This window comes from Zonotrichia leucophrys, chromosome 1 (assembly GCF_028769735.1).
Source record: "Zonotrichia leucophrys gambelii isolate GWCS_2022_RI chromosome 1, RI_Zleu_2.0, whole genome shotgun sequence".
Taxonomy (NCBI): domain Eukaryota; kingdom Metazoa; phylum Chordata; class Aves; order Passeriformes; family Passerellidae; genus Zonotrichia; species Zonotrichia leucophrys.
Window position 1 is genome coordinate 9,823,154 of NC_088169.1, and position 20,524 is coordinate 9,843,677.

The following is a 20,524-nucleotide window of genomic DNA, read 5'->3' on the forward strand; positions in this document are numbered from 1 at the left end:
ATTTTGGAAACTCAGAATTTCAATACAAAATGAGACATAGGAACAGGTCTAATGAGTTGTCATGAGAGCTACTACATTAAACAGAATTTCAGTAATTGTTGGGGATACTCAGCCAAATATTCTGTACTATCACTGATATCTCTGATGGCAGCGGTTGACAAAAGTGTAGTAGCTTGTATAGTTTTAAAAATATTTACATAAATTCATATATGTTAAATTCTTCTACTAGATTTAAGAGATATTTTAAAATATCTTTATCCTCACTAAATATCTTAAAATATCTTTATGTGCACTGCTAAAATAAGTAGAAAATATTGTTTGCATGTTTCAATATACCATTTTTAGGAAACTAAATTACAGGGTAACACTCCTAAAATTCTGTTGCTTCTTGGAAATTTTTGCATGTACTGCTGGGAAGACACTCCTACTGTTTATTGGAAACCTCTTCAGATTCTGCTTGTGAATTCAGTGTTCCTGAAAAGCTTTCCAACACTTTTTTTTGTTTTGTTTTGTTTTGTTTTGTTAGGATTTTTTGTTTTTTCTTTTATTTTTTTTAGGTGGAATTGATGCAGTTGAGTTTCCTATAAAATTCACTCCTAAGAAACCTGGTTGCTACCACTGTCAGATTATTCTGAAGTCATCCTATGATATTCGTGTCTATGAGATTGAGTGTGTGGTGAATGCAGACCAGGCTGATGCACAGCTTGAATTTCTAATTCCAGCTTACCAGACAGTGACTCAGGAAATTCCAATTGTAAGTTCACTCCTCTACTGCTAACTAAACTAAGATTCAGGATTTTAAAAAAGTGGATTTCAGATCAATACTATAAAAATTTCCAGTCCTGAAATGCAGAAATGCATAATGACTTGAGGATTATTTCTCAAAGTCCATGTTGTAGATAATGTAAAACCTGTTGGGAAAAATAATTTACTTCAAGTTAATTATTAGTTTGATGGACTAAATTTTGATGTTTTTCTTCTCAAAATTTTTAGTCTGTTATTTACTAATGTTATCACAATGAAAGTGAATAAAGTAGTTATTTAATCTAGGGAATAAATATACTATTTCTGAAGGAAAAAAATGAGACATGCTGAAGGATAAAATAGAAGAAGTAGATTATATACAGTTAAAAAAACATGGTAAGCATAGCCAGTATATTGTGTATAGTTTTCTCATATCTACTTTGTGTATGAAACCCTTGGCACATGAGAAGTAAGATCAGAGAGAGATGGATGAAATATCATCTCTCTCAGAAAATTATTAGTCAAATTTTAGAGAACTTTAAAAAAAACAAAAAAACCCCACAAAAAATAGAGGGAAGGAACTTAAGCTGTGAGAAAAGGAATAAAGATTCTATAACAGATAGAAGCAGTAAAAGATTTCCTGAGATCTGAACTAGAGTTTGGTTTATGTCCTTTTGATAGTAGAGCCACTAAGAAATAGTAGTGAGCTAATGTATAGAGAAATTATTTTGAGATTTTGTAGTCAAAAGGGTGGGGGAAGATTCAAGCAAGAAGACTGAATATCTGGGGAAAGACCATACTGAATGCTCTGTCAAATATTGAGAGTATACAAGGAACTAGTACATCAGAAAGGAAAAATGAAAATTAAAGGAAACCATATTATTCTATCTCTTCTTTCAAGAGTTTTAAGATATTAATAATTTATGTATTAAACACTGATTTTTTGAATGCTACATTAGCCTAAAAACAACTGATACATAACACAGAAAGGTAAAAGGATTTTCTACTTTGTTTAAACAGACGCTTTCTAAACAGATTTGCATTATTGTTCTGATGATTTATTTTTCACTTCAGAGTGTTCACTTTTTAGGAGTTAGATTCTTTACATTTCTATATACACTCCTATTTGGAGCTTCTCCATCTACCAGAACGTTTCCCGTATATTTATATTTTCATTAGCAGTATTGTATTTGTCATTTAAATTTTATTAAATATTTAGTGGAAAAAGATATGCTCATTGTGGAACTGAAGATGGAGTTATTCAATCTGCTAAAATTAGTTTCTTCAACCAATTATTTAGTGCTCAAAGCACTTTTTACAGACACAATCAAACTAACAGTCATGTGTGTTTGGTGGAACACTTGGTAAATGGAGCAGATTAAATGATCAGCTGGTCAGCTTAAAGCCCCACAGTGAATTAGAGACAGAAACAGAATAAGAACCCAGCTGAATCTCAGATCTGTGATTAGTTTCTTTTGGAGTTTCCATGATTTTCTCAAGCATGAGATGAATGTAACTCTTCCATCTCTGCCTTTCAGCCTCTCCAGGTACAGGTCCAATACAATTATTGGGTACCTTGGGTTGAACCACCTTCAATCCTGTGAGGAGATTCTGATTCCCTTACCATTAATTGTGTTTAAATGAATTCACTTGACAAGCTTTGGATGAGATTTTACATTAAGCAGAGATCCTGTAGGAATTAGATGATTAATTAATTAAAGCCATTAATGAACAAGTATAAGGGAATAGAAGTTAACAAATATTTTCCTTTCATTTTCTAATATTTATTGTTATCCTTAATATCTTTAGAAGACACTTCCAGACAATTTCCTGCTGTGTTAGAAGGATTTGTTACAGAAGAATTTCCCAGTGACCATGTTTGTCAACTACATTTCTCCAGATGACAAGATTTTGTGTTACAGATTAAGAAGAAATATTTGTGTTACATATTGATGTAATCATCACTACTGTGGATAAAGGAAACATCTGATACCAATTGTACTAGAAATAACTGAAAATAAAACAATTTAAGCGCCCAAAATTTCATGGCCCTCCTCTAGAACCTAGACCAATCCAGATGATGTTTTTCCTCAATCCCAAATTTTAAAATGTTAGATTAGCAGAGAGTGATGACCTGCCAATTATACACCTGGACAGCTGGTTTTCAAAGGGATAAAGCTTTTCCTGATATTGTGGAGATAAAAAAAGCATGATGGGAAAATAAAAAAAACCTTTTGTTGTCTTTTTTTCCTTTTTATTTTATCCTTGGCACAAGGGCATGATACTTTTTTCTTTTGTACTTTCTACCAGAGATGATGTCATTGTTATTACAGAATTGGAGACATGGTGATGCAAGTTTTTGGTACAACTGAGACACTGCACCAACCTCAACATTCCATGCAGGCATATGTGCTCAGCTACTGGGAAATTGGACACCTAACACTGAAGCATTAATCATACATATTGATGAAACCTTAGATATATTGCAGATGTGGGTGGCTCTGGGTTAGCTCTGATGAGCACAGGTTCTTTGTTCCTGAGACTTTCATAGGCAGAAACAAAAGCTAAAATATCATCTCTATTCCCTGAAGTCCATTCTTTATTACTGATGTTTGTATACAATTTTCCATGGATGAAAACCATTATCGGTCAAAAGATTACCTCCTTTTTTTCATAGATCAGATGAGATTAATCCTCTCTATTTGACAAGGCATGAGTTAGCTCATGAGTGACAGTTTATTTTATCTTTCAGATGAGTGTGATTTTTTTTTTTTCTTCAGACTGGATGTTTGGTTCTTTCGAATAGTAGGAGGCTGAATAACTTTATTTTAGTTTTACTGCTTTTAGGCAGCCTCTAAGCATGTATTGTGAAATATCCCACTTTTTACCATAACCAACATAACATAAAAATGTTTCTTAAATAGGCTCATATTGCTCAGGGTAGGCATTCTTTAAAGTAGTTTACTCTTGAAAGACCAGAATCTGAGAACACAGGACTGTAAATTCTCCTTTGGAGATGGAATTTTCAATTCATAAGACTGATCCTGTAGCATTGTAAGTGGCCAAATCAGGCAATATATGGCAGCACACCACATCAGCACTTAAAAGGGGTACACCAAGATTTTTTACAGATGACATAGGAACAGAATTTTGCCAAGCATTAACCAACATCATAAAGATACTTGTAAATGTTTATAATGATACTTACAAATTCCATCTTGACCATTTGCTAGATCATGCTCATGTTTTCTAATGAATATTCCTGCTGACAGTATTGCTCCTGAAAGTAGGGGTTCTGTACCTCTGGCTGCCAGGAATAACAGATTTATTATTAGCTTATTTAATTTTTAAAATACACTGCTTTAATTTTTCCCAAAGGCACTCTGAGCCAGTACTTGGAGCAAATGAGTATTGATGCAGTGGTAGCTGCAAGTGAAAGCTGAAATGCACATTAAAAAATTTAAATGCATAATCTAATTTACAACTTTGATTTACATCTTTCAGAGTAACTTATCCAGTGAGGACTGGAGGTTTGAAGCAATTTTGGAAGGACAGGGTTTTCATGGCCCTCCTGCAATAAATGTGCCTGTAGGTGGAACAGTTCCATATCCACTCACATTCAAGCCCATTGCTGAGAATGTAATAATGGTAAGAGAAATCAGTTTCAACATTTGAAAAGGATGCTCTCACCAATACTGCTTATCACCAGTATCCAAATTATGAAAGTGTTTAGACAGTTGCTAATATTAAAGCCTCTGCTTGAGAGAAGGAAAGGATAAGATTTACTGTTATGTGAAGTAAAAACACAAATGAACCAACTTTATAAAGGTTAAGATTAGGTATGAAAGATTTCCCCAATGCATATTTTCACACCTTCTTTATTTAATTTTCCATTATATTCTTCCATTAGTTTCTATGAAATCCTTTAGTCCTACAGTTATTCCATAAAAATTCAGAACTTAACACAAAAATATATGTTGTTATTCTGAATTCAAATAATAATATTAAATTGTATTTCATTACCTAAATAGTTAGGTATTATTTCTCATTGCATGCCTACATCACAAAATAATTTATGTGATGAGTACTTTATTTACAAGTTAAGCCACCATTTCACAGCTGCTTTTGCCATCCAAGCAATCACTATTCCAAATGCTAAAATGACAAGCAGAGCAAAGCCTATCACACCTTTAGCAAGAAGATATATTTGTGGCTTTGTCTGTGTCCCAGTTGAGAGATTTTGACTGCAAGTTGCTGTTGAAATATGTGAAATGCCAAAGATGAAAAAAAATGTTCTTTGAAGCATGACTAACCCTTCTACATGTGTTACCAACCAAATATAATGCAGTTTAGGCGCCCAGTATTGTAAAATTATTAAAAGCCAAAAGCCCTGAATCCTTTGATGACAAATGATTATGGAGAACATTTTAAGTGAAGCACAAAATCATCCAGGTTGGAAAAGACCTCTAGTCCAGCTGTCAGCCCAACACCCCCATGGTTACCCCTAAACCATGTCCCAAGTGCCACATCCAGATGCCTCTTGGGATGGTGACTCCACCACTTTCCCTGGGAATTTATTTCAATGCCTAACCACACTTTCAGTAAAAATCTCTTTCTAATGTCTAATCTGAAGCTCCCCAGGCACAAATGAAGGTCATTTCCTTTCAACCTTTCACTTGAGACATAAAGAAGAGACCCATCCCCACCTCACTACAGGCTCCTTTTAGGTGTTTGTAGAGAGCAATGCAGTTCCCTTGGGTCTCCCTTTCTCCAGGCTCAACCCTGTGCTCATAGGACAGGTGGAAATAATCAATGATCAAAGTTATAATATTATATGAGAGACAAAGAGGCATGAGATCATTTTTTCTTGGAGATGTTTGTTTTTCAAGAAGAAGCCAAGAAGTAGAAAACCTAGAAATGTGAAAACTTTATGTTGTTGAATTTCATGGTTTAGAAAAAAATAAAAGATTTTGTTTCTCTGGTTTACTTTTCTGTTTAGCAATAGTTTTATTAAAGAACTAGGAAAGTCAATAGGAACCCTTTCTTGTTAGCACTCTGAGTCACCTAGATTTGAGATAAATAAATTAAAGTACAAGGGAAGCCAAAGGGGACTTGTACAGTAATGAAAAAACTTCTTTTTTCTCCTTTCTTTGTCACAGGGAAGGCTTATTCTGAGAAATGTTACAGCTGGAACTCAGAACATCTTCAGTCTTAAGGGAATAGGGAAGAAACCTCTGCCTCAGGACTGCATTGTGATAGAGTGCCAAGTGGGAAAGGTGGCTCATAAAATCCTATGGGTGCACAATTATACCAAGAAGATGCTAAAATACAAGGTAATTGTTTTGCAATAATATGAAAATATTTTTCTGAATAGGACTGATACATTATGTACTACAGTAGCAACAATTACTACAATTGCAGATCCGCTAATAAAATTCATGTGTCCGTGAGAAAATTTTCTATAGTTCATAGTATATGGATTTGCTTATAGTCAGAAAATCTATGAGATAATGTATGATTTTACTGTGTGCTTGATGGGGAAAAAAAGATTTCTTCATGTTTCAGTCTGAGGGAACAACACTTCTACAGTTGTTCTCTGTTCATTTGCTAATTTTTCCTTCTCCAACAATTTGAAACCTGTGGCCAAGTCCATCAGTTTTGAAATCAGACAAGGGGCCTGAGAATTACTGGGTTCCTAAAATCTTCATAAAATATTGAATATTACATGAAAAGGACAAAAATTATTGTCCTCCTAAGGGAAGGATTGCAGCATGAGCTCACTATACATGAATTTCTCATGGCCCAGTGGCCTGGCCCAGTTGCTGTCTATTGCCCAGCTGTTGTTTCAGGAATGCTGGAGGAAGTTGGGAATGCTTTGTGTCTTTGCTGATAAAAGAGAAAATTCAGTGGTAATCAGTGGAGTTGTTGAAAGGCAATGGTTACTGAGGAGGTTGATAAAAATTCTTAAGAAATAGAGTTTTATTGATTTCCTTGCTCAAGAACATACTTTTATTAATTAATATAATAATTATTTTTCATGCTTTCCATTAGCTATATTTTATAACTCTGTTTAGACAAACACACTTTCCTATTTAAAAGCACTGTTTTAGTACTGAAATAGCATAATTTTTCTAATATTTTTCTTGTCTGTATGTTTAATATGGAAGTGATAAAACTATTTCTGTAGCATTCCTCACCTTCTGCACCAACGTATTGGACACTATGACCTATGCCAGCAGAGGCAGAAGATAAATTAGGGCAACAAAGATGAAATTCTGCTTTTCCTCTCAGCTGCAGAGAAATTCCTGAGCAGGAACATCTTGGATCTTGCTCATGAAAATCCATATTTGTGACTCTATCATGGCATTTAAATCTAAAGTAGATAGCATCCAGATATTATGGCCATACAGTGTTTGCCAGGATGGCTTCATCTATTGAAGCAATGCAGGGGAGTGCCAGCTAACAATTGTCAGCATCTGCAAATATATATATTTAGTTTTTCTTCTGTGAAAGGGTTGAGAATGGGACAATTACATGCCGAAGATAAAATCTGACTAGCTTTGTAACAAAATGAGTCATTTTGTTCTCTGTCTTGGTGCCAGTAGGTCCAAATGCTGCTTTATTCAAATTGAAAGGTAATGATTTGAACATAAGATATAAAGAGAGATCATGTATATACCAGCAGCAGTGTTCTATAAAGTAATGATAATTCATGCCAATGTGAAAATCCTTCCTTGGATGTCTTTTTGCTGGTCTCCAGTTTTCCAGGTTTCCACTTTTACAGGTCAATCTACATTTAGTAAACTTTGTACATCACAGAAAGGTCCAGGTTCATATTCCTATTTTTTGACTCATTATCATCCCCAAAACAAAGTAAGAAATGAATTTTTTGGCCATAACCAGCTTTGACATTTTTATTTTCAACAGTTTAGTTTTTCAGATGTGAATGCATTTGCATTTCTGATATATTTGTACTTTTATCTCTGGAAGAAGTGAATGTTTTTGGCAACAGAACTGTTTTTTCTGCTTTCCTCTTTTGTGTGAACTCAATTTTTTTTTGTGCCAACGTAAGTGAAAGGTACAGAAATAACCAACTTCAAAATGAATACATTAAAATTATTAATTGTATGTATTTTTCAGAAATATTGCATTAAATGAATTTATGATAGTTGTAACTACTCCAAGGTGAGCTCTGTGTGACTGGACTTTGATCTCCTTGAGGGTGTCCTCTGGGCCCTGAAATTTGGTTTTGTAATGTGGAGGGGTTTTGTGCTTTTTTCATCTCTGTGAAATACTGCTTGACAATCCAACTGTGTGTGCTCTTTTAGCTCTGGGACCTTTAGGAGAGAAACAGTAAGGTCAGCTGTTTCATGCATGTGTGCATATAATAAATTACTCAGTGTGAATAATGCATTTCTCTATGTAAGGTTCTTAGCCAGGAGCAGTTGCAGAACACTTGGAGCAGGGTGGGCTGGAATTGCTGGAGAAGACATGGGGTTACAAAGCCTGCTGGAGTCTGGAAGCTGTCCCCTCCACAAAGCAAACAATATTAATCACTTCCAGCACTCTCCAGCAGATGTCATGTAGTGTCTTGTGCTATTGGAGTGAGCAAAGTTCATTTGCTTGCTTTTATTTCCAAAACAGTCTGCCTGTAAATTAGGATTTAATCACTAAATCCAGAACATGATCACAGGTATCTGTAGTTATTAGAGGACCTCCTCTAAGAGGGAACTGTGACCCACAGCCTTGTTGGAAATGCCAAATAAGCTTTATTTACTCAGATGTATGTAGCACAAAGGGCAACAGGAAAATGAAGTTATTCTAATTTTGTTGCTGTTGTTCATTCCATGCTGCCTGGTTACTGTAATGTCTGGGTAGTCTGTGGTGAAGCAGAGCACTGGTTTTGCTTTGTTTGTGTTTCCCCTGGCAGCCCAATAACTCCTCCTGTTTAATCCAGCATCTTTGACAGTTTTCTGTGTTGTGCTGTAGCTAAGTTGGTGATTAGGTAGAGGACATATTGTCAGTCTTGGCAGACAGTGCAAAGATAATACAAGAAGTAATCATTTTGGATGTTTTTTTCATGGGATCTTTTGTAATTTTGTTGGCTAATGAATATCTTCATTATTGGATTGGTTGGTTGATGTGCCCCATACACCCGGCATTGCTGGAGTATCTCCACCATATGGAGTAATTTCTCAGAGATTAACTGGGATGCACATGATATTAAAAAAAAAAAAACTACAACAATTTCATTTACTGAAGTAATAAATCTCAACCTTTATCAAGAATGGTATGAGATGTGCCAGTAGCTGACAAACATAATAATTTACAGGCATGTCCATAAACAATTTACTGCATGATGATACTTAGCAACAAGTAATTTAGCTGAACTAATACTTGGTTAATTTTGCCTTGGAGGTCTAAATTTAGCTCCACTATTTCATTTTAATAACTGAATATATTAAACTGTAAGCTTAACAAAAAACCTCATTTCATTAAAAAAATAATGTTGTATATATGCTACTCTGTTTGTCATATTTGCTGTGTTTTTCTAATAGCCTGAGCCAAAATGAGGCTACTACTGCAAAAGTGACTATTTAAAATGAAATTTAAGTCTGGAAGGAAGAAGGAAATAATCCTTGCCTTTATTGCAGAAAAACAGTCCTCTTCCAGCTGAATAATTTTTTTTCCTTTTTAATCATATACAGTGGGTTTGTGTCTGGGGCAGCAATAATTTTTATATCTGTGGTTTGATTGTCTGTGTAACCATTAGTGTGGCTCTAGAGCTGGGGAGGGAAGAAGTGCCTTTGCAGTTCAGGGGAGGTCATGTGCATGGCTCCATCAGTCTACATTTAAAACTTCTAAGCAAAACACTTTGAGTGCTCACAAAGCTTTCCGTGATTAAAAAGACAATTTCCATAAATTCCCTTGAAAGATATGAATGGTTTTATGAATTCTTTTCTACTGATTGATGTGTAGTTCCTTAGGGAAGTGCTGCCACTGTGCTCTTCGTGGTTGGTTCTAGGGGATCTTACAACAAATAATCTTCCTTATGATTAACTTACTCCTGCATATGGAAAAAAAAAATCACAACAGAATTCATAAAGAATTTGTGCATATATAACATCAGCCAGAGAGCACATCTTTCTCTGATGATGAATTAATAGAAGGTAAGTGACTGCAGTGTAAATGGATTTTTGAGTCTGTAAAATTACATTTAAATCCTTCGAGAAGAGGAGGAAGTGTAAAGCATTTTTATGAAAATCCAATCTCTCAGTCTCATGACAAAATCTTAAATGCAATTTTCTTGTTTATTTATATAAATCTTTGTCAACTGGATATAAATAATTGTCTGATGTGTTGGTGGCTCCTTCTAATGATACGTTTGATAGAAACTTTAGCTATAAATTCTTTAAAAACTTTAAAAAAATTTATAGCTTTTAAAAGCTATGAATTCTGATAAAAACTTTAGCTATAAAGATGCCTAATTCTTTCAAGGCATGGTTTTGCAATAAAAATACAAAACTGTGCAACCGTTTTTCTCATTGCTATTCAAAATAATGTTATTAAAGTAAACTCTCCAGAGGAATCTCAGGATCCAGTTAAATTACCTTTCAGGCATTAGGTTATACAAACTACTTATATTTTACAAAATTGTAGAATAAGTACATAATGAAAAAAATTAAGTCCACAGCTTTTCAGTCTGTTTATGTCTATTCTCTATGTATCCATTTTGGGTTTTTACAATGTGACCAATACAATGTTATGAAGGTTAGGTATTTGTGAAAAATGCTTCACATTAATAAAATTATGTACCATAAACCTTTAATGAGGGGCTTCCCTGTTCAGCCTAACTCTTGTTTGGTAATGTATCTGAGATTTTCTGAGAATAAATTCTGTGCAAGTGCAGTAACCTGGTTGTTCAAGGTTAAGTTTATATTCTTTAACAACAAGTGGATCTGTGTATTCCATAATGCTTCAATTTTTATCTGTCCTTTCAATTTCAATTCCTTTGGCTTCCACTGTATCTACTAGAATTTCTGCAACAGGATTCTTTTCACTAAAGAAAAGGCAATCTTCTTAACAATAATGAATGGTTCAAAGGCCTACAGAATTTAAGAATAACTGTAGTTGTTGCCAGGTGTTCTTTGATAGCTTGTTGTGAAATTTCTAGATCAATTGTGAGGTCTTATGTCAAATTTGTTTCTTGAAATTGAGTTAGTGGTCTTGACAGGTGGCCTGGTTTAGGAACAAGTCTGGATTATGTAGCATTTTTCATTATGTAGAACTCCAGATTGCTGCTCAACAGGCAGGAATTATTTGGGGAATATCCTCAGTGCAATGCAAAGATGTTTCACTTCAGTGTGATAACATGCTGGTGGCAAAATAAGAGTGATTGCAAGAATTAAATGAGTTCCTAGTGACTCAGAAATTTGGAAAGTTTGCACTGAAAGGTGGATGAGGGAAAGCAATGGGGACTTGTTTTGGAAAACTGCCATTCTTGAGAGTTTTGTGAAGAGTCTGGTTGTCAGATTGATCAGAGACTCCTACAGATTGGGTTCTGGCCTAGGGTCAAAGAGCATTAACTTTTTGCTAAGTAGAGCCTCTCAATATTGTTGAACAGACCTGAGGAACAATTTTCAAATGGAAACCTTGAATATATTACTGTCTAACTTTGTTACACTAAGACAAAATGGAGTTTAAATATATTTAATTATGGTCTTACATCCATTCATCACTTTGCCTTGAAGTTTTTGGAGCTATACTTCTTTGGTTATTCAGCTCTGGAAAAAGTTAGTGTAATTATGAAGTTTGGTTTTCCATTTCTGTTTATGTTAAATAGCCATATTACAGTTCTGCAGAATGAGTTTTCAAACCAGTGGCTGATAAATTAGTTTTAAATTGCAGCATTTTATACATTTATACTTTCATGCTGTGCGTAAATAATGACTTGATATATAAGAAAATGGAGAATACTATAATTTAAAAAGCAAATCCTTGGGTGTGGATTGATTTGAGCAAATCTTGTGCAGGGTCACAATGATTACTTTAATAATAATTTACATTTTGGCTCCATTGAGTTATTTGCACTTCTAGTTTCCTGAGTGATAATGATGTAACATATTTTAAGAAACTATTTATTATTTATGCAATTATTTATGCCTGATAAATTTTGTGTGTTCCTCAGTGTTTATCTGCAGATGTGCCCGTTTCTGTCAGTACAGATACTGTGTGTAAGTACATATCTCTGCAGCCCCACCCTTGGTGTGGGTTCTGGTTAATCTGCCTGTAATTGTTCATCGTTCTCTGGTTGCACATCAGGGCAGAAACTGACAAACTGCCTCTCCCACTAATTGGAAGAAGTAATTCCATATCTTGACTAATTTTAAATAGCTTGTACATCAATATTATTTATGTTGTTGATAAAAGCACCCCAATTTATGCCCCATTTTCTTCTTCCAAAATGTATTTGCCTAACAGTAGTGATCCATAGAAGATTTTGTTAGGCATATTAAGGTACCTTCAGGAACACAGTGTTGTAGATTATTATAGGATATAAGGTTATTTAATGCTACATCTGTGACTAAAACTGTGTCCTGTTCTTGCATATAATCCTCATAAAAATGTATTTTAATAAGAAATAGCTCTCTCTCTCTGATATTCAGAATGAAGTTAAATTAAAGCTTATTCTCTATAAATTCTTCCATTGCTTCACTCAAAGCTTCCCTCTAAACTTAGAAAATCTCTGCATCTACTTATTGTTCTAGAAATCTGCTATTTCTGGACTTTCCCCTAATTGTACTTTTAAATTCTCCAACTTTTTCACTTTCTGAGTATTCCTGGATGTATTGTTATTCTGTAATAAACCTGCAGTTAGCAGAGACATGTTATGCAACATTCTGCCATATTAGAATCCCAAATGTCTGTGAACAAATGAGAATGAGTCTCGGTATGAATTCTGATATTAGGATAAATTGCCTGTGTGCATGGGCAAGCTTGGGCATGCACTTTTAGTATCCATTTGTCATTTGAAGTTGATAATTTAATAAGTGTCAGTAACAGAGCTGATAAATCACGTGGCCATTGGAGCAAGACAAAGCTCTGTTTATGGAACACATGAGAGGTACCTGGTGAGTGAGGTACGGTTTGTGACAACCATAAACCTTCTCAGGAGGTTGGAAGCAGGAGACTGAATTGCTGTGACCACTGCTTGGAGATTGGCTGAGGTGTGAGTAACTTAAATAACGGAGACAAATAGGGTTGGTAAATGAATGGGGGTGATTCCTCAATCAGATGGTGAATATTTGTGTTATAGCTCTGGAATAGTGAGCAGCTTGAGGAATATGAGTTTAATGACTGCAGCTGGAAAGGTGACAGCAGACTGAGGTCAGCATCAGTTATGTACAAGTTTTAGTGAGCATCTGATTCTAAAAGGTTTAATCTGATGCAGGACAGGGAAGGGAGAATTTTTTCATTTCTCTTGGTACAGAATCTGGATTCAAGCACTGAAACAGAGGCCATGTGTGTACTGACATAATTTCATTGCTTATACACAACCTTTTCCTATTTGGTTATACAGTTGCTTTCTTAAGATTAAAAATTTCATTTTAAAATTAGCTTCTGTTAGTTCACTACTCTGAAAAAGTGTCCAGAATTTCTCATGAATGACTGAAAATCAAACTTCTGGTCCATATTTACTAATCAGCAATCCAGAGGCATTTCATGTTTATTATAGTCAGCCATACCAGTAGTGTTCCTTTTACTTTGAAATCTTTTGGTAGAAACTTATTTGGTATGTCCAGTCTTTGATAAAAACTGAATTACTCTACCCTTCTGCTTTTTATCCAATTTAAATGAATCACATTTATCCTACTTCTGTTTCTGTCTCCATGTTGCTTTTTCCTTAAATAGAAATCTCATTTTAACTAATCTTATTTCTATCCCTAGTAATTTGCTGTCATTATTATTATCCTAGTTGTATTTTTAGGTACTTATCCTCCACTCTTGTGTACATTCATTGTAAACTGAAATGGAAAAGTCCATAAATGTAGAAGTGTGACTAATTTATTGTTTATATGTTAATAAATAAATCTTCCCCCTCTTCAGTGTGTAACAGCCCCACCTCTTCTGTGTTTGCTCTTTGTTGACAACTTAAAGATTTTTTTTCCAGTTATTTTTCTCCAAGTGCCAATTCAACAAGTCTTTTCATCTGTCTGTTTTTTAGCCTTTTTTTTCCTCTTGCCAAGTAGTCTCTTCCTATTCTTTCTGGTTGCTGGACTTTTATTATCCAGTTTGAAATGTAAATTTATTGGGGAAGAGGAAGGCTGTTGCTTTACAGGCTTTTTTAATCTGTTACTTGGAATAGAAATTCTGGATTTAGAAGAACCAGCACCTGATAAAAGAATTACAGTAACATAAATACCACAGAGAGGGAATGTGTTTTAGGCAATGATTGTCTGTATCAGAAGAAAAGATGATTTAGGAATATGCTTCTTTTCTACAGAAAATAATAAGAAAAAATATTTACTTTAAGAATGAATGTGCATCTAATGCTATTAGTGGTGCAAAAGAAATCTTTGCAGAATTCAGGTTTCCACTTGGATGCTGGCAGGCCAGCTCTGCCCAGGGATGCCTCAGACCTGAACACCTTTTTCATTGTTGCCTTTTCCTGGCTTACCTAAAAACAGAGGCCAGGCAGGATTAAGAGAATAAAAGCAGATATGTTTAATGAAGGGCCTTCAGGTGCATTAAGGGCAGACAAAGCCTCCCCAAGGGGCTACACCCAAAATGAGCCATGGTCATGAGCTCCTCAGACAGATACAAGTTTGGTCCATTTACACACCAGGGGTTAACCCTCCCATTACAGCCTCAGGTAATCAATCATATTCCCCCAGTTTGTCCCCCTCCAATTCCCTTTTTTTCTACTTTTCAAGGCCTGAGGGAGTAGGGGGTCCTTGATTTTCAGGCCTAGAAGGATTGTTTTGTCTGACCAAAAGTGAAGACAGTTAACTAACACTATATAGAGTTTAGAGTCATATACTAATGCAGTACAGGATTTGAAAAATATAAAAGCTAAAATCCTAAGGCATCACCATGAGCAGCTGCTCAGAGAATTCCTCTGTAGCAACTCTGTACAAGAGAGAAGGAAATGAGATGCAATTAAAAAATACTCACCCTATATTCTCCCAATGAGCTTTACAGTTTGCAAAATCAAAATTTCTGCATGTGAAAATTCTATTGGTCTCTCCATTGCCCTGAGAGTTACCATGCATGCCATGTGTATTTGTCATTTACAAAATGTGACATATCAAAAAGCACAGTTCAATATCACTTGAGGTCTAGCAAATGATGTTAGAATGACACTTCAGATTTTCCTTTGTTCTGTCTATTTAGATGGATCAGTACTGCTGAATCTCTTTGTTATTTTTCAAACAAAAATGTATGTAAAATATTAAGGGCCTAACTGTGCAAATCTCTGCATATGTAAGCAGTTCTGTGGTCTAAGCAATATATTTTTGATCATGTTGAGCAATGACTTCAAAATCTGTGCTTGATATCATCTGGATACACCAACATTTCTCTTATAGTGTTATTCTTTCATTTGCATAAAATTTAGGACTTCTGATACCACATTTTCTATTCTACTCTCCAAAGCAGGTAGAATGGATATTGTCTCTATGGTGTTCTTGCAATAGTTCCTTGCTTTTGATGAGTTTTCCTCTCTGTGATTTGTCCTCCCCAGGTGTATTCCAATCTCTCAATGCTGAGTGGTGCCCCTGATGTGGCTGTCAACCCAGAGGACACTGCTGCTTACACCTTGAGTATATCTCCCTGCAGACGAGGAGTCTTTCAAGGTACTATTTAGAGCTTAAATATATAAAATATCCCTATAAATTACCAGGTTAAATCTCCTTACACCTAATGCTTGCATCTTTTCTGCATAACCTGTCTTCTGGAAGTAAGGTTGTCATTACTGGTGATTCAGGTTTTTAAGCTGGCTCATATTTTTATTTTTAAAGGTATCTTACTGCTAAATGTGTGGTCAGGTTCTTCAAAAATGCCAGCATATGAACAACTTTATGTATTTAATTGGTCTCATGAAAATTGACTAAATAGGAAGTAATGGTTTTTGAATTATCACCAGGTTCGTAAATCTAAATTTAATTTTCCAAAACCTGTTTAATCCCTTTAGATATTTCAGCACTACTACAACCAAAGATGTAAAGGCAGAGACCAGAATTTGATTTTTCCCTTAATTAATGTTCAGTCTGTTGACCACAAGGCAAGAGCACATAAATAGAATTCAGTGAACTTGGTTCTCTCTTTGACATATGTGGAGGCTAGGGAGATCTAAAATTAATTGTTCATAATTTGCATCCATCCATGTTTATAACGGTATTTTTATGATACAATAGCAAAACTCTGGATATTTTTAACCAATGTCAGCATCCCATCATTAATGTTTTTCCCGATTTTCTTTTTTAATAACAATTCAGATTTCATAATTTTTATATGTTTGGTAATGGTTCTAAAATTCCATGGTGCTCATTATTTAGCTCATAATGTGAAAAGCATGGATTTGAGAATGAAACTGTACAATCAATCTTTGCCTTCCCTGTAGGGTAACTACTGTAGTAACTCTCAGCAGAGAAAAGTACAAAGGTGTTTGGGAGGGAATTATGGAAACAGAGGAGACCATCCTGAAGGAACTGAGTAGCACTCAGGGAAAGATTTGAACTTCCCAATAATGGATAAATCTCTCAATAGAAAATGCTTAGTGTGTGTGGTTTCAAATTTGTGGGTTCCTAACTCCAAGCACTTGATTCTGCTCCATTCTTGGACAATTGAGATTAATGACAGCTGTTTTCTTAGCATTAAAAGGCTATTAAATCTTGTCTCTGAGGATGTCAAACTACTTTGCTCCTTTGCCCATTTTGTTTGCAGTACCTGATATGTAAAACCTAACTAATAATGCCATCTCAATTCACAAGTGACTTGTGCAAAGAAATTAATACCTGTAAAAAGGCTTGGTCTAGTGCCATAGGAAGATTTCAGTGCCCTGATCTGTAGGCCTGTAAAAAAATCATGCTTCATGAAAAGGAATCAGCTTTCAATGAAATTGTAACCATCAAAAATGTGCACCAGGAAATATTGAGGATGTACTATATTTAAACATGGCTTTTTTTAAAGCATTAAAGATTTAGGAATAGTCTCTTCTTCTGACTTAGAAAATCCCCAGTTCTTTTATATATAATGAAAGTTTTAGTAGAAGAGGCTCCAAGGGATCTATCAGAGAGCAAATTAATACCAGGTGATAAAAGCCATGCCTTCAAAGGGACATAGATGGCATGTTCAGATCTACATCTCCAATGTTCTCTCCTTCCCTTGACTTCTATCACAGTGGTTTCCATTATGTTTTGAAGTATTATATGTTCACTGAATGAAAAAAGAGAGAACAGTCAGTTTCTCTAACCCAACAAAAAGTTGCTGGTTCAAATGCTGGGAAGCCACATCTGCCCTTCTTATCAGAAAATTTCATTTATTTTACACTTTAAAATAACTTGATAGAAGGGTAAAGTTATCCTTTGAAAAGGACAGGGCCCAGTTATCTGCAATCCACCCCCTGGCTCAGGGCTTGCTTTAATCACCACCTCAGGAAATCATGTTCATTCTTCCCCTGGAACAGAGACAGGTTTGGCTCTCTCACAGAAATCCGTGCTCACTCTCTAATCATTCAGCTGCTGTAGCAGGAGAGGGGTGGAGGGAAGAGAGGCCCTGTCACAGGTGTGAAAAGCAGCAGCTGATTTTGTGTCTGATGTTAGGTTTGATGTAAACCTCACTACCAAGTGTCCTACCTAAGGTAACGTGTTAGAAGTGCTTTTTTGTGCTTCAAGGAGAATGGGAGTCTCTCTGCATCAGACTCTGCAAGGCTGGCAAGTCATATTTGTTCTCCAGAGCAGAGTTTCCAGGCCCTGAGAAACTTCAATTTCAAAGATTTAAAAAAATAATATGTATATGTATATGTATATGTATATGTATATGTATATGTATATGTATATGTATGTATATGTATATGTATATGTATATGTATATGTATATGTATATGTGTGTGTATAAATATATATGTGTAATATATATATATATATATATATATATATATATATATAAAATATATATGAATGCATTTTTGGATTTTTGGCTTTCAGGATATTTCAACAGCCAGCCTGAATCTTGAGAGTCACATATTAGATGTAGGTGATTCAAGTAGGAATTAGGCAATACTCAGGAATCTTAATCCTTTCCAGGTTCAAGACACTACAAGAAAAGTATAATTTAAACACTTCTCCATGCCCCACCTCCCCCCTTATAAAAAGGTATTCTTTATTCAGTCTGGTGAATTTGTTTAGAAGGAGGAAAATAATCCATGGGGTGAACAGTTGGAATAACAAAATAAAAAGCAGTGCTCCAAAGCTATCTGCAGAGGGAGTCAATTTTATCCTGCAAGGAAAAAAGAACAACTATTTTGATGCCTAGCTGAGGACTCTGTCCTAGATGAATAATTTCAAGTCCAGAACTTCCTTACTTGTGATTGTAAAACTTTGTAATCTTGATGTTCCAATACTGTTTTTTCATATTAAAATAAATTCTAATGAAAGAACTTTTGCCATGTAAGTTGTACTGAGCAAATGGTTTGCATTTTTCATTTACTTTTAAAGTCCTTTTATTTCCAAAATTATATAGCTGCAAAATTATGCTGCTTTTGCTTTCTGTCTTGCTGTTTTATGGTTGCTAAGCTAAAAATGGGCCCAGTTATTTTCTAAAGCCCATTTGGAAGCATTCCAATAGAGTGCTAATATTACATGCTTCAGCTAGTTTTTAGGTGTGTGACAGCTTTAACACAGAAATAATAGCAAATAAACACCTCAAACAAGATTCTGTCACTACATAAAATTCTTCAGCAGTCTGTTTTCTGAGTAATTGAGCAATTTTCTTCAGGTTTGAGAAAGCATCTTCTACAGATTGCTTTATATTTTATCAAATTTTTATTTCTGCTTTCCACAGAATAGACCAGAATTTTTCCAGAATACAGGAAAACTCATAATACTTGAATATTTCTTGTGCAAAAAACCCACAAACCTTTCATAGTCAGCGCCCTTTTATTCATAAAACCTCCTAGCATTTGGAAAGGAGCTTTCTAACTTCATGTCTCACCTTTCACCAATTTTTTAACTGAATCTATGTGTAGTAGGCAGTGCTTTTCCATACTGCTTAGAAACTTAAATTGAGGAAAAACAGGCAGCATGTTCCAGGCCTTTAAATAATATTATTTTTAATAATTAATATTTAATATTATTTCCAGGCCTGTCAGATGCAGCTGTAGGACAGTTTTGAGGTGGTGAAGGTGATGCCAATACATTCTGGCCTGTAAATGAGTTGATTGAATTTGTTTATCATTATTATCTCTTTGACACTGGCATTAAGAAAAAAAAAGAATTCTTTTCTGGAATTCTGCATATTGATGTACTGATCACTATAATTTCAATGGAATCATAAACACCCATGAGGGAGAAAGATGATCTTTGTAGTTTCTTGTAGCCTAAGCTGTATTTCCAGCATCTGCCTGTTCACCTTGAGCACTTCCTCTTCACCCACATCACCCTGACAAACTGAGTTTAATTCAGTGGGGGCAAAGACAAAGCTTGGAGCTCTTCTGGTTGCTTGATTATTGTGAATGGCTCTGCTGGATCACAATATTTTTTCCATCCATCCATCCATCCATCCATCCATCCATCCATCCATCCATCCATCCATCCATCCATCCATCCATCCACCCACCCACCCATCCAGTAGGAGCTGCAGGCTCCTGTGCCCTTCCATATTCTGGATTTATTGTCACATCAAGAAAAGGCAGTGAGCATTATAAACAAAACAATTCACCTCTTTATTAAATGCTACAAAGCAAAATATCATTGATAGTTGATAGCAGGATTTGCCACTTGCTCATTTCTCCTTGGTATGAGTCTTAAAGCTTATTCTCATTTTTTGTTGTAGGGAGAAATTCATTTAATCATAATATACCAACAAGTAGGATTTACAGAAACTCCTTAGGATTTATATGTCTTATCACAGAAATTTCCCTAGGAAAATAAAGATTATAAAGTTTTGTACTAATCTACAGTAAATATCCTTTTTTTTTTTTTTTTGTCAATAGAAAAACTACAAGAACAAAAAATTGGCCAAATAGCTACATAAATTACACTCATCTTATTAATTTATCTTATCTCTTTTGTGGAACTTTTCTGTGGAAGCAACTGTACATAGATTTCATCGGCCAGAAAAAAAACTAGGAAAAATAAAAACCCCTCTTCCCACTCCCGAGACCTTATTAAGTTCATGTTGGTATATTTAAACCACAAGCCAAATGTTTCTATATCTTTTCAGATTTGTGTGATGAATTCTGTGGCCATATAGCCTTCTGGGGTGTTTTTCCAGTTAAAATATTGGGATATTGTGGAGTTTTATCTCTTTGCAGCAGAAAGTAATCATGCACACTATGTATCTTTCAAATATCCTATTTAAGTTATACAGAGGAAAGCATTGAGCACTTCTTGCTTTCATAATTGTATTCATGGATACAAGGGGTGTGTAGAATATAGCCAATGAGTCAGTCTAACATTGGGTGTTGTAATCACAATTTCATTGAGAAATAAAACAGCCTGCCTCCTTTTAAAGGGATGCATCTTCTCTGAAGCAATAGAAAGCAAGCCTTTGGTATTAA

General features: G+C 35.0%; 1 protein-coding gene across 1 annotated transcript in view; it reads left to right on the top strand.

Moving 5' to 3' along the window:
• The window catches only part of CFAP47 (cilia and flagella associated protein 47), a 259,907-nt gene that overhangs the window by 113,332 nt on the left and 126,051 nt on the right, over positions 1-20,524 (top strand). Inside the window, exons 47-50 of the mRNA XM_064710667.1 lie at positions 558-754; positions 4,249-4,392; positions 5,904-6,077; positions 15,488-15,599. Coding sequence (XP_064566737.1) covers positions 558-754; positions 4,249-4,392; positions 5,904-6,077; positions 15,488-15,599 — 627 coding nt within the window. The remainder of the gene's footprint in view (positions 1-557; positions 755-4,248; positions 4,393-5,903; positions 6,078-15,487; positions 15,600-20,524) is intronic.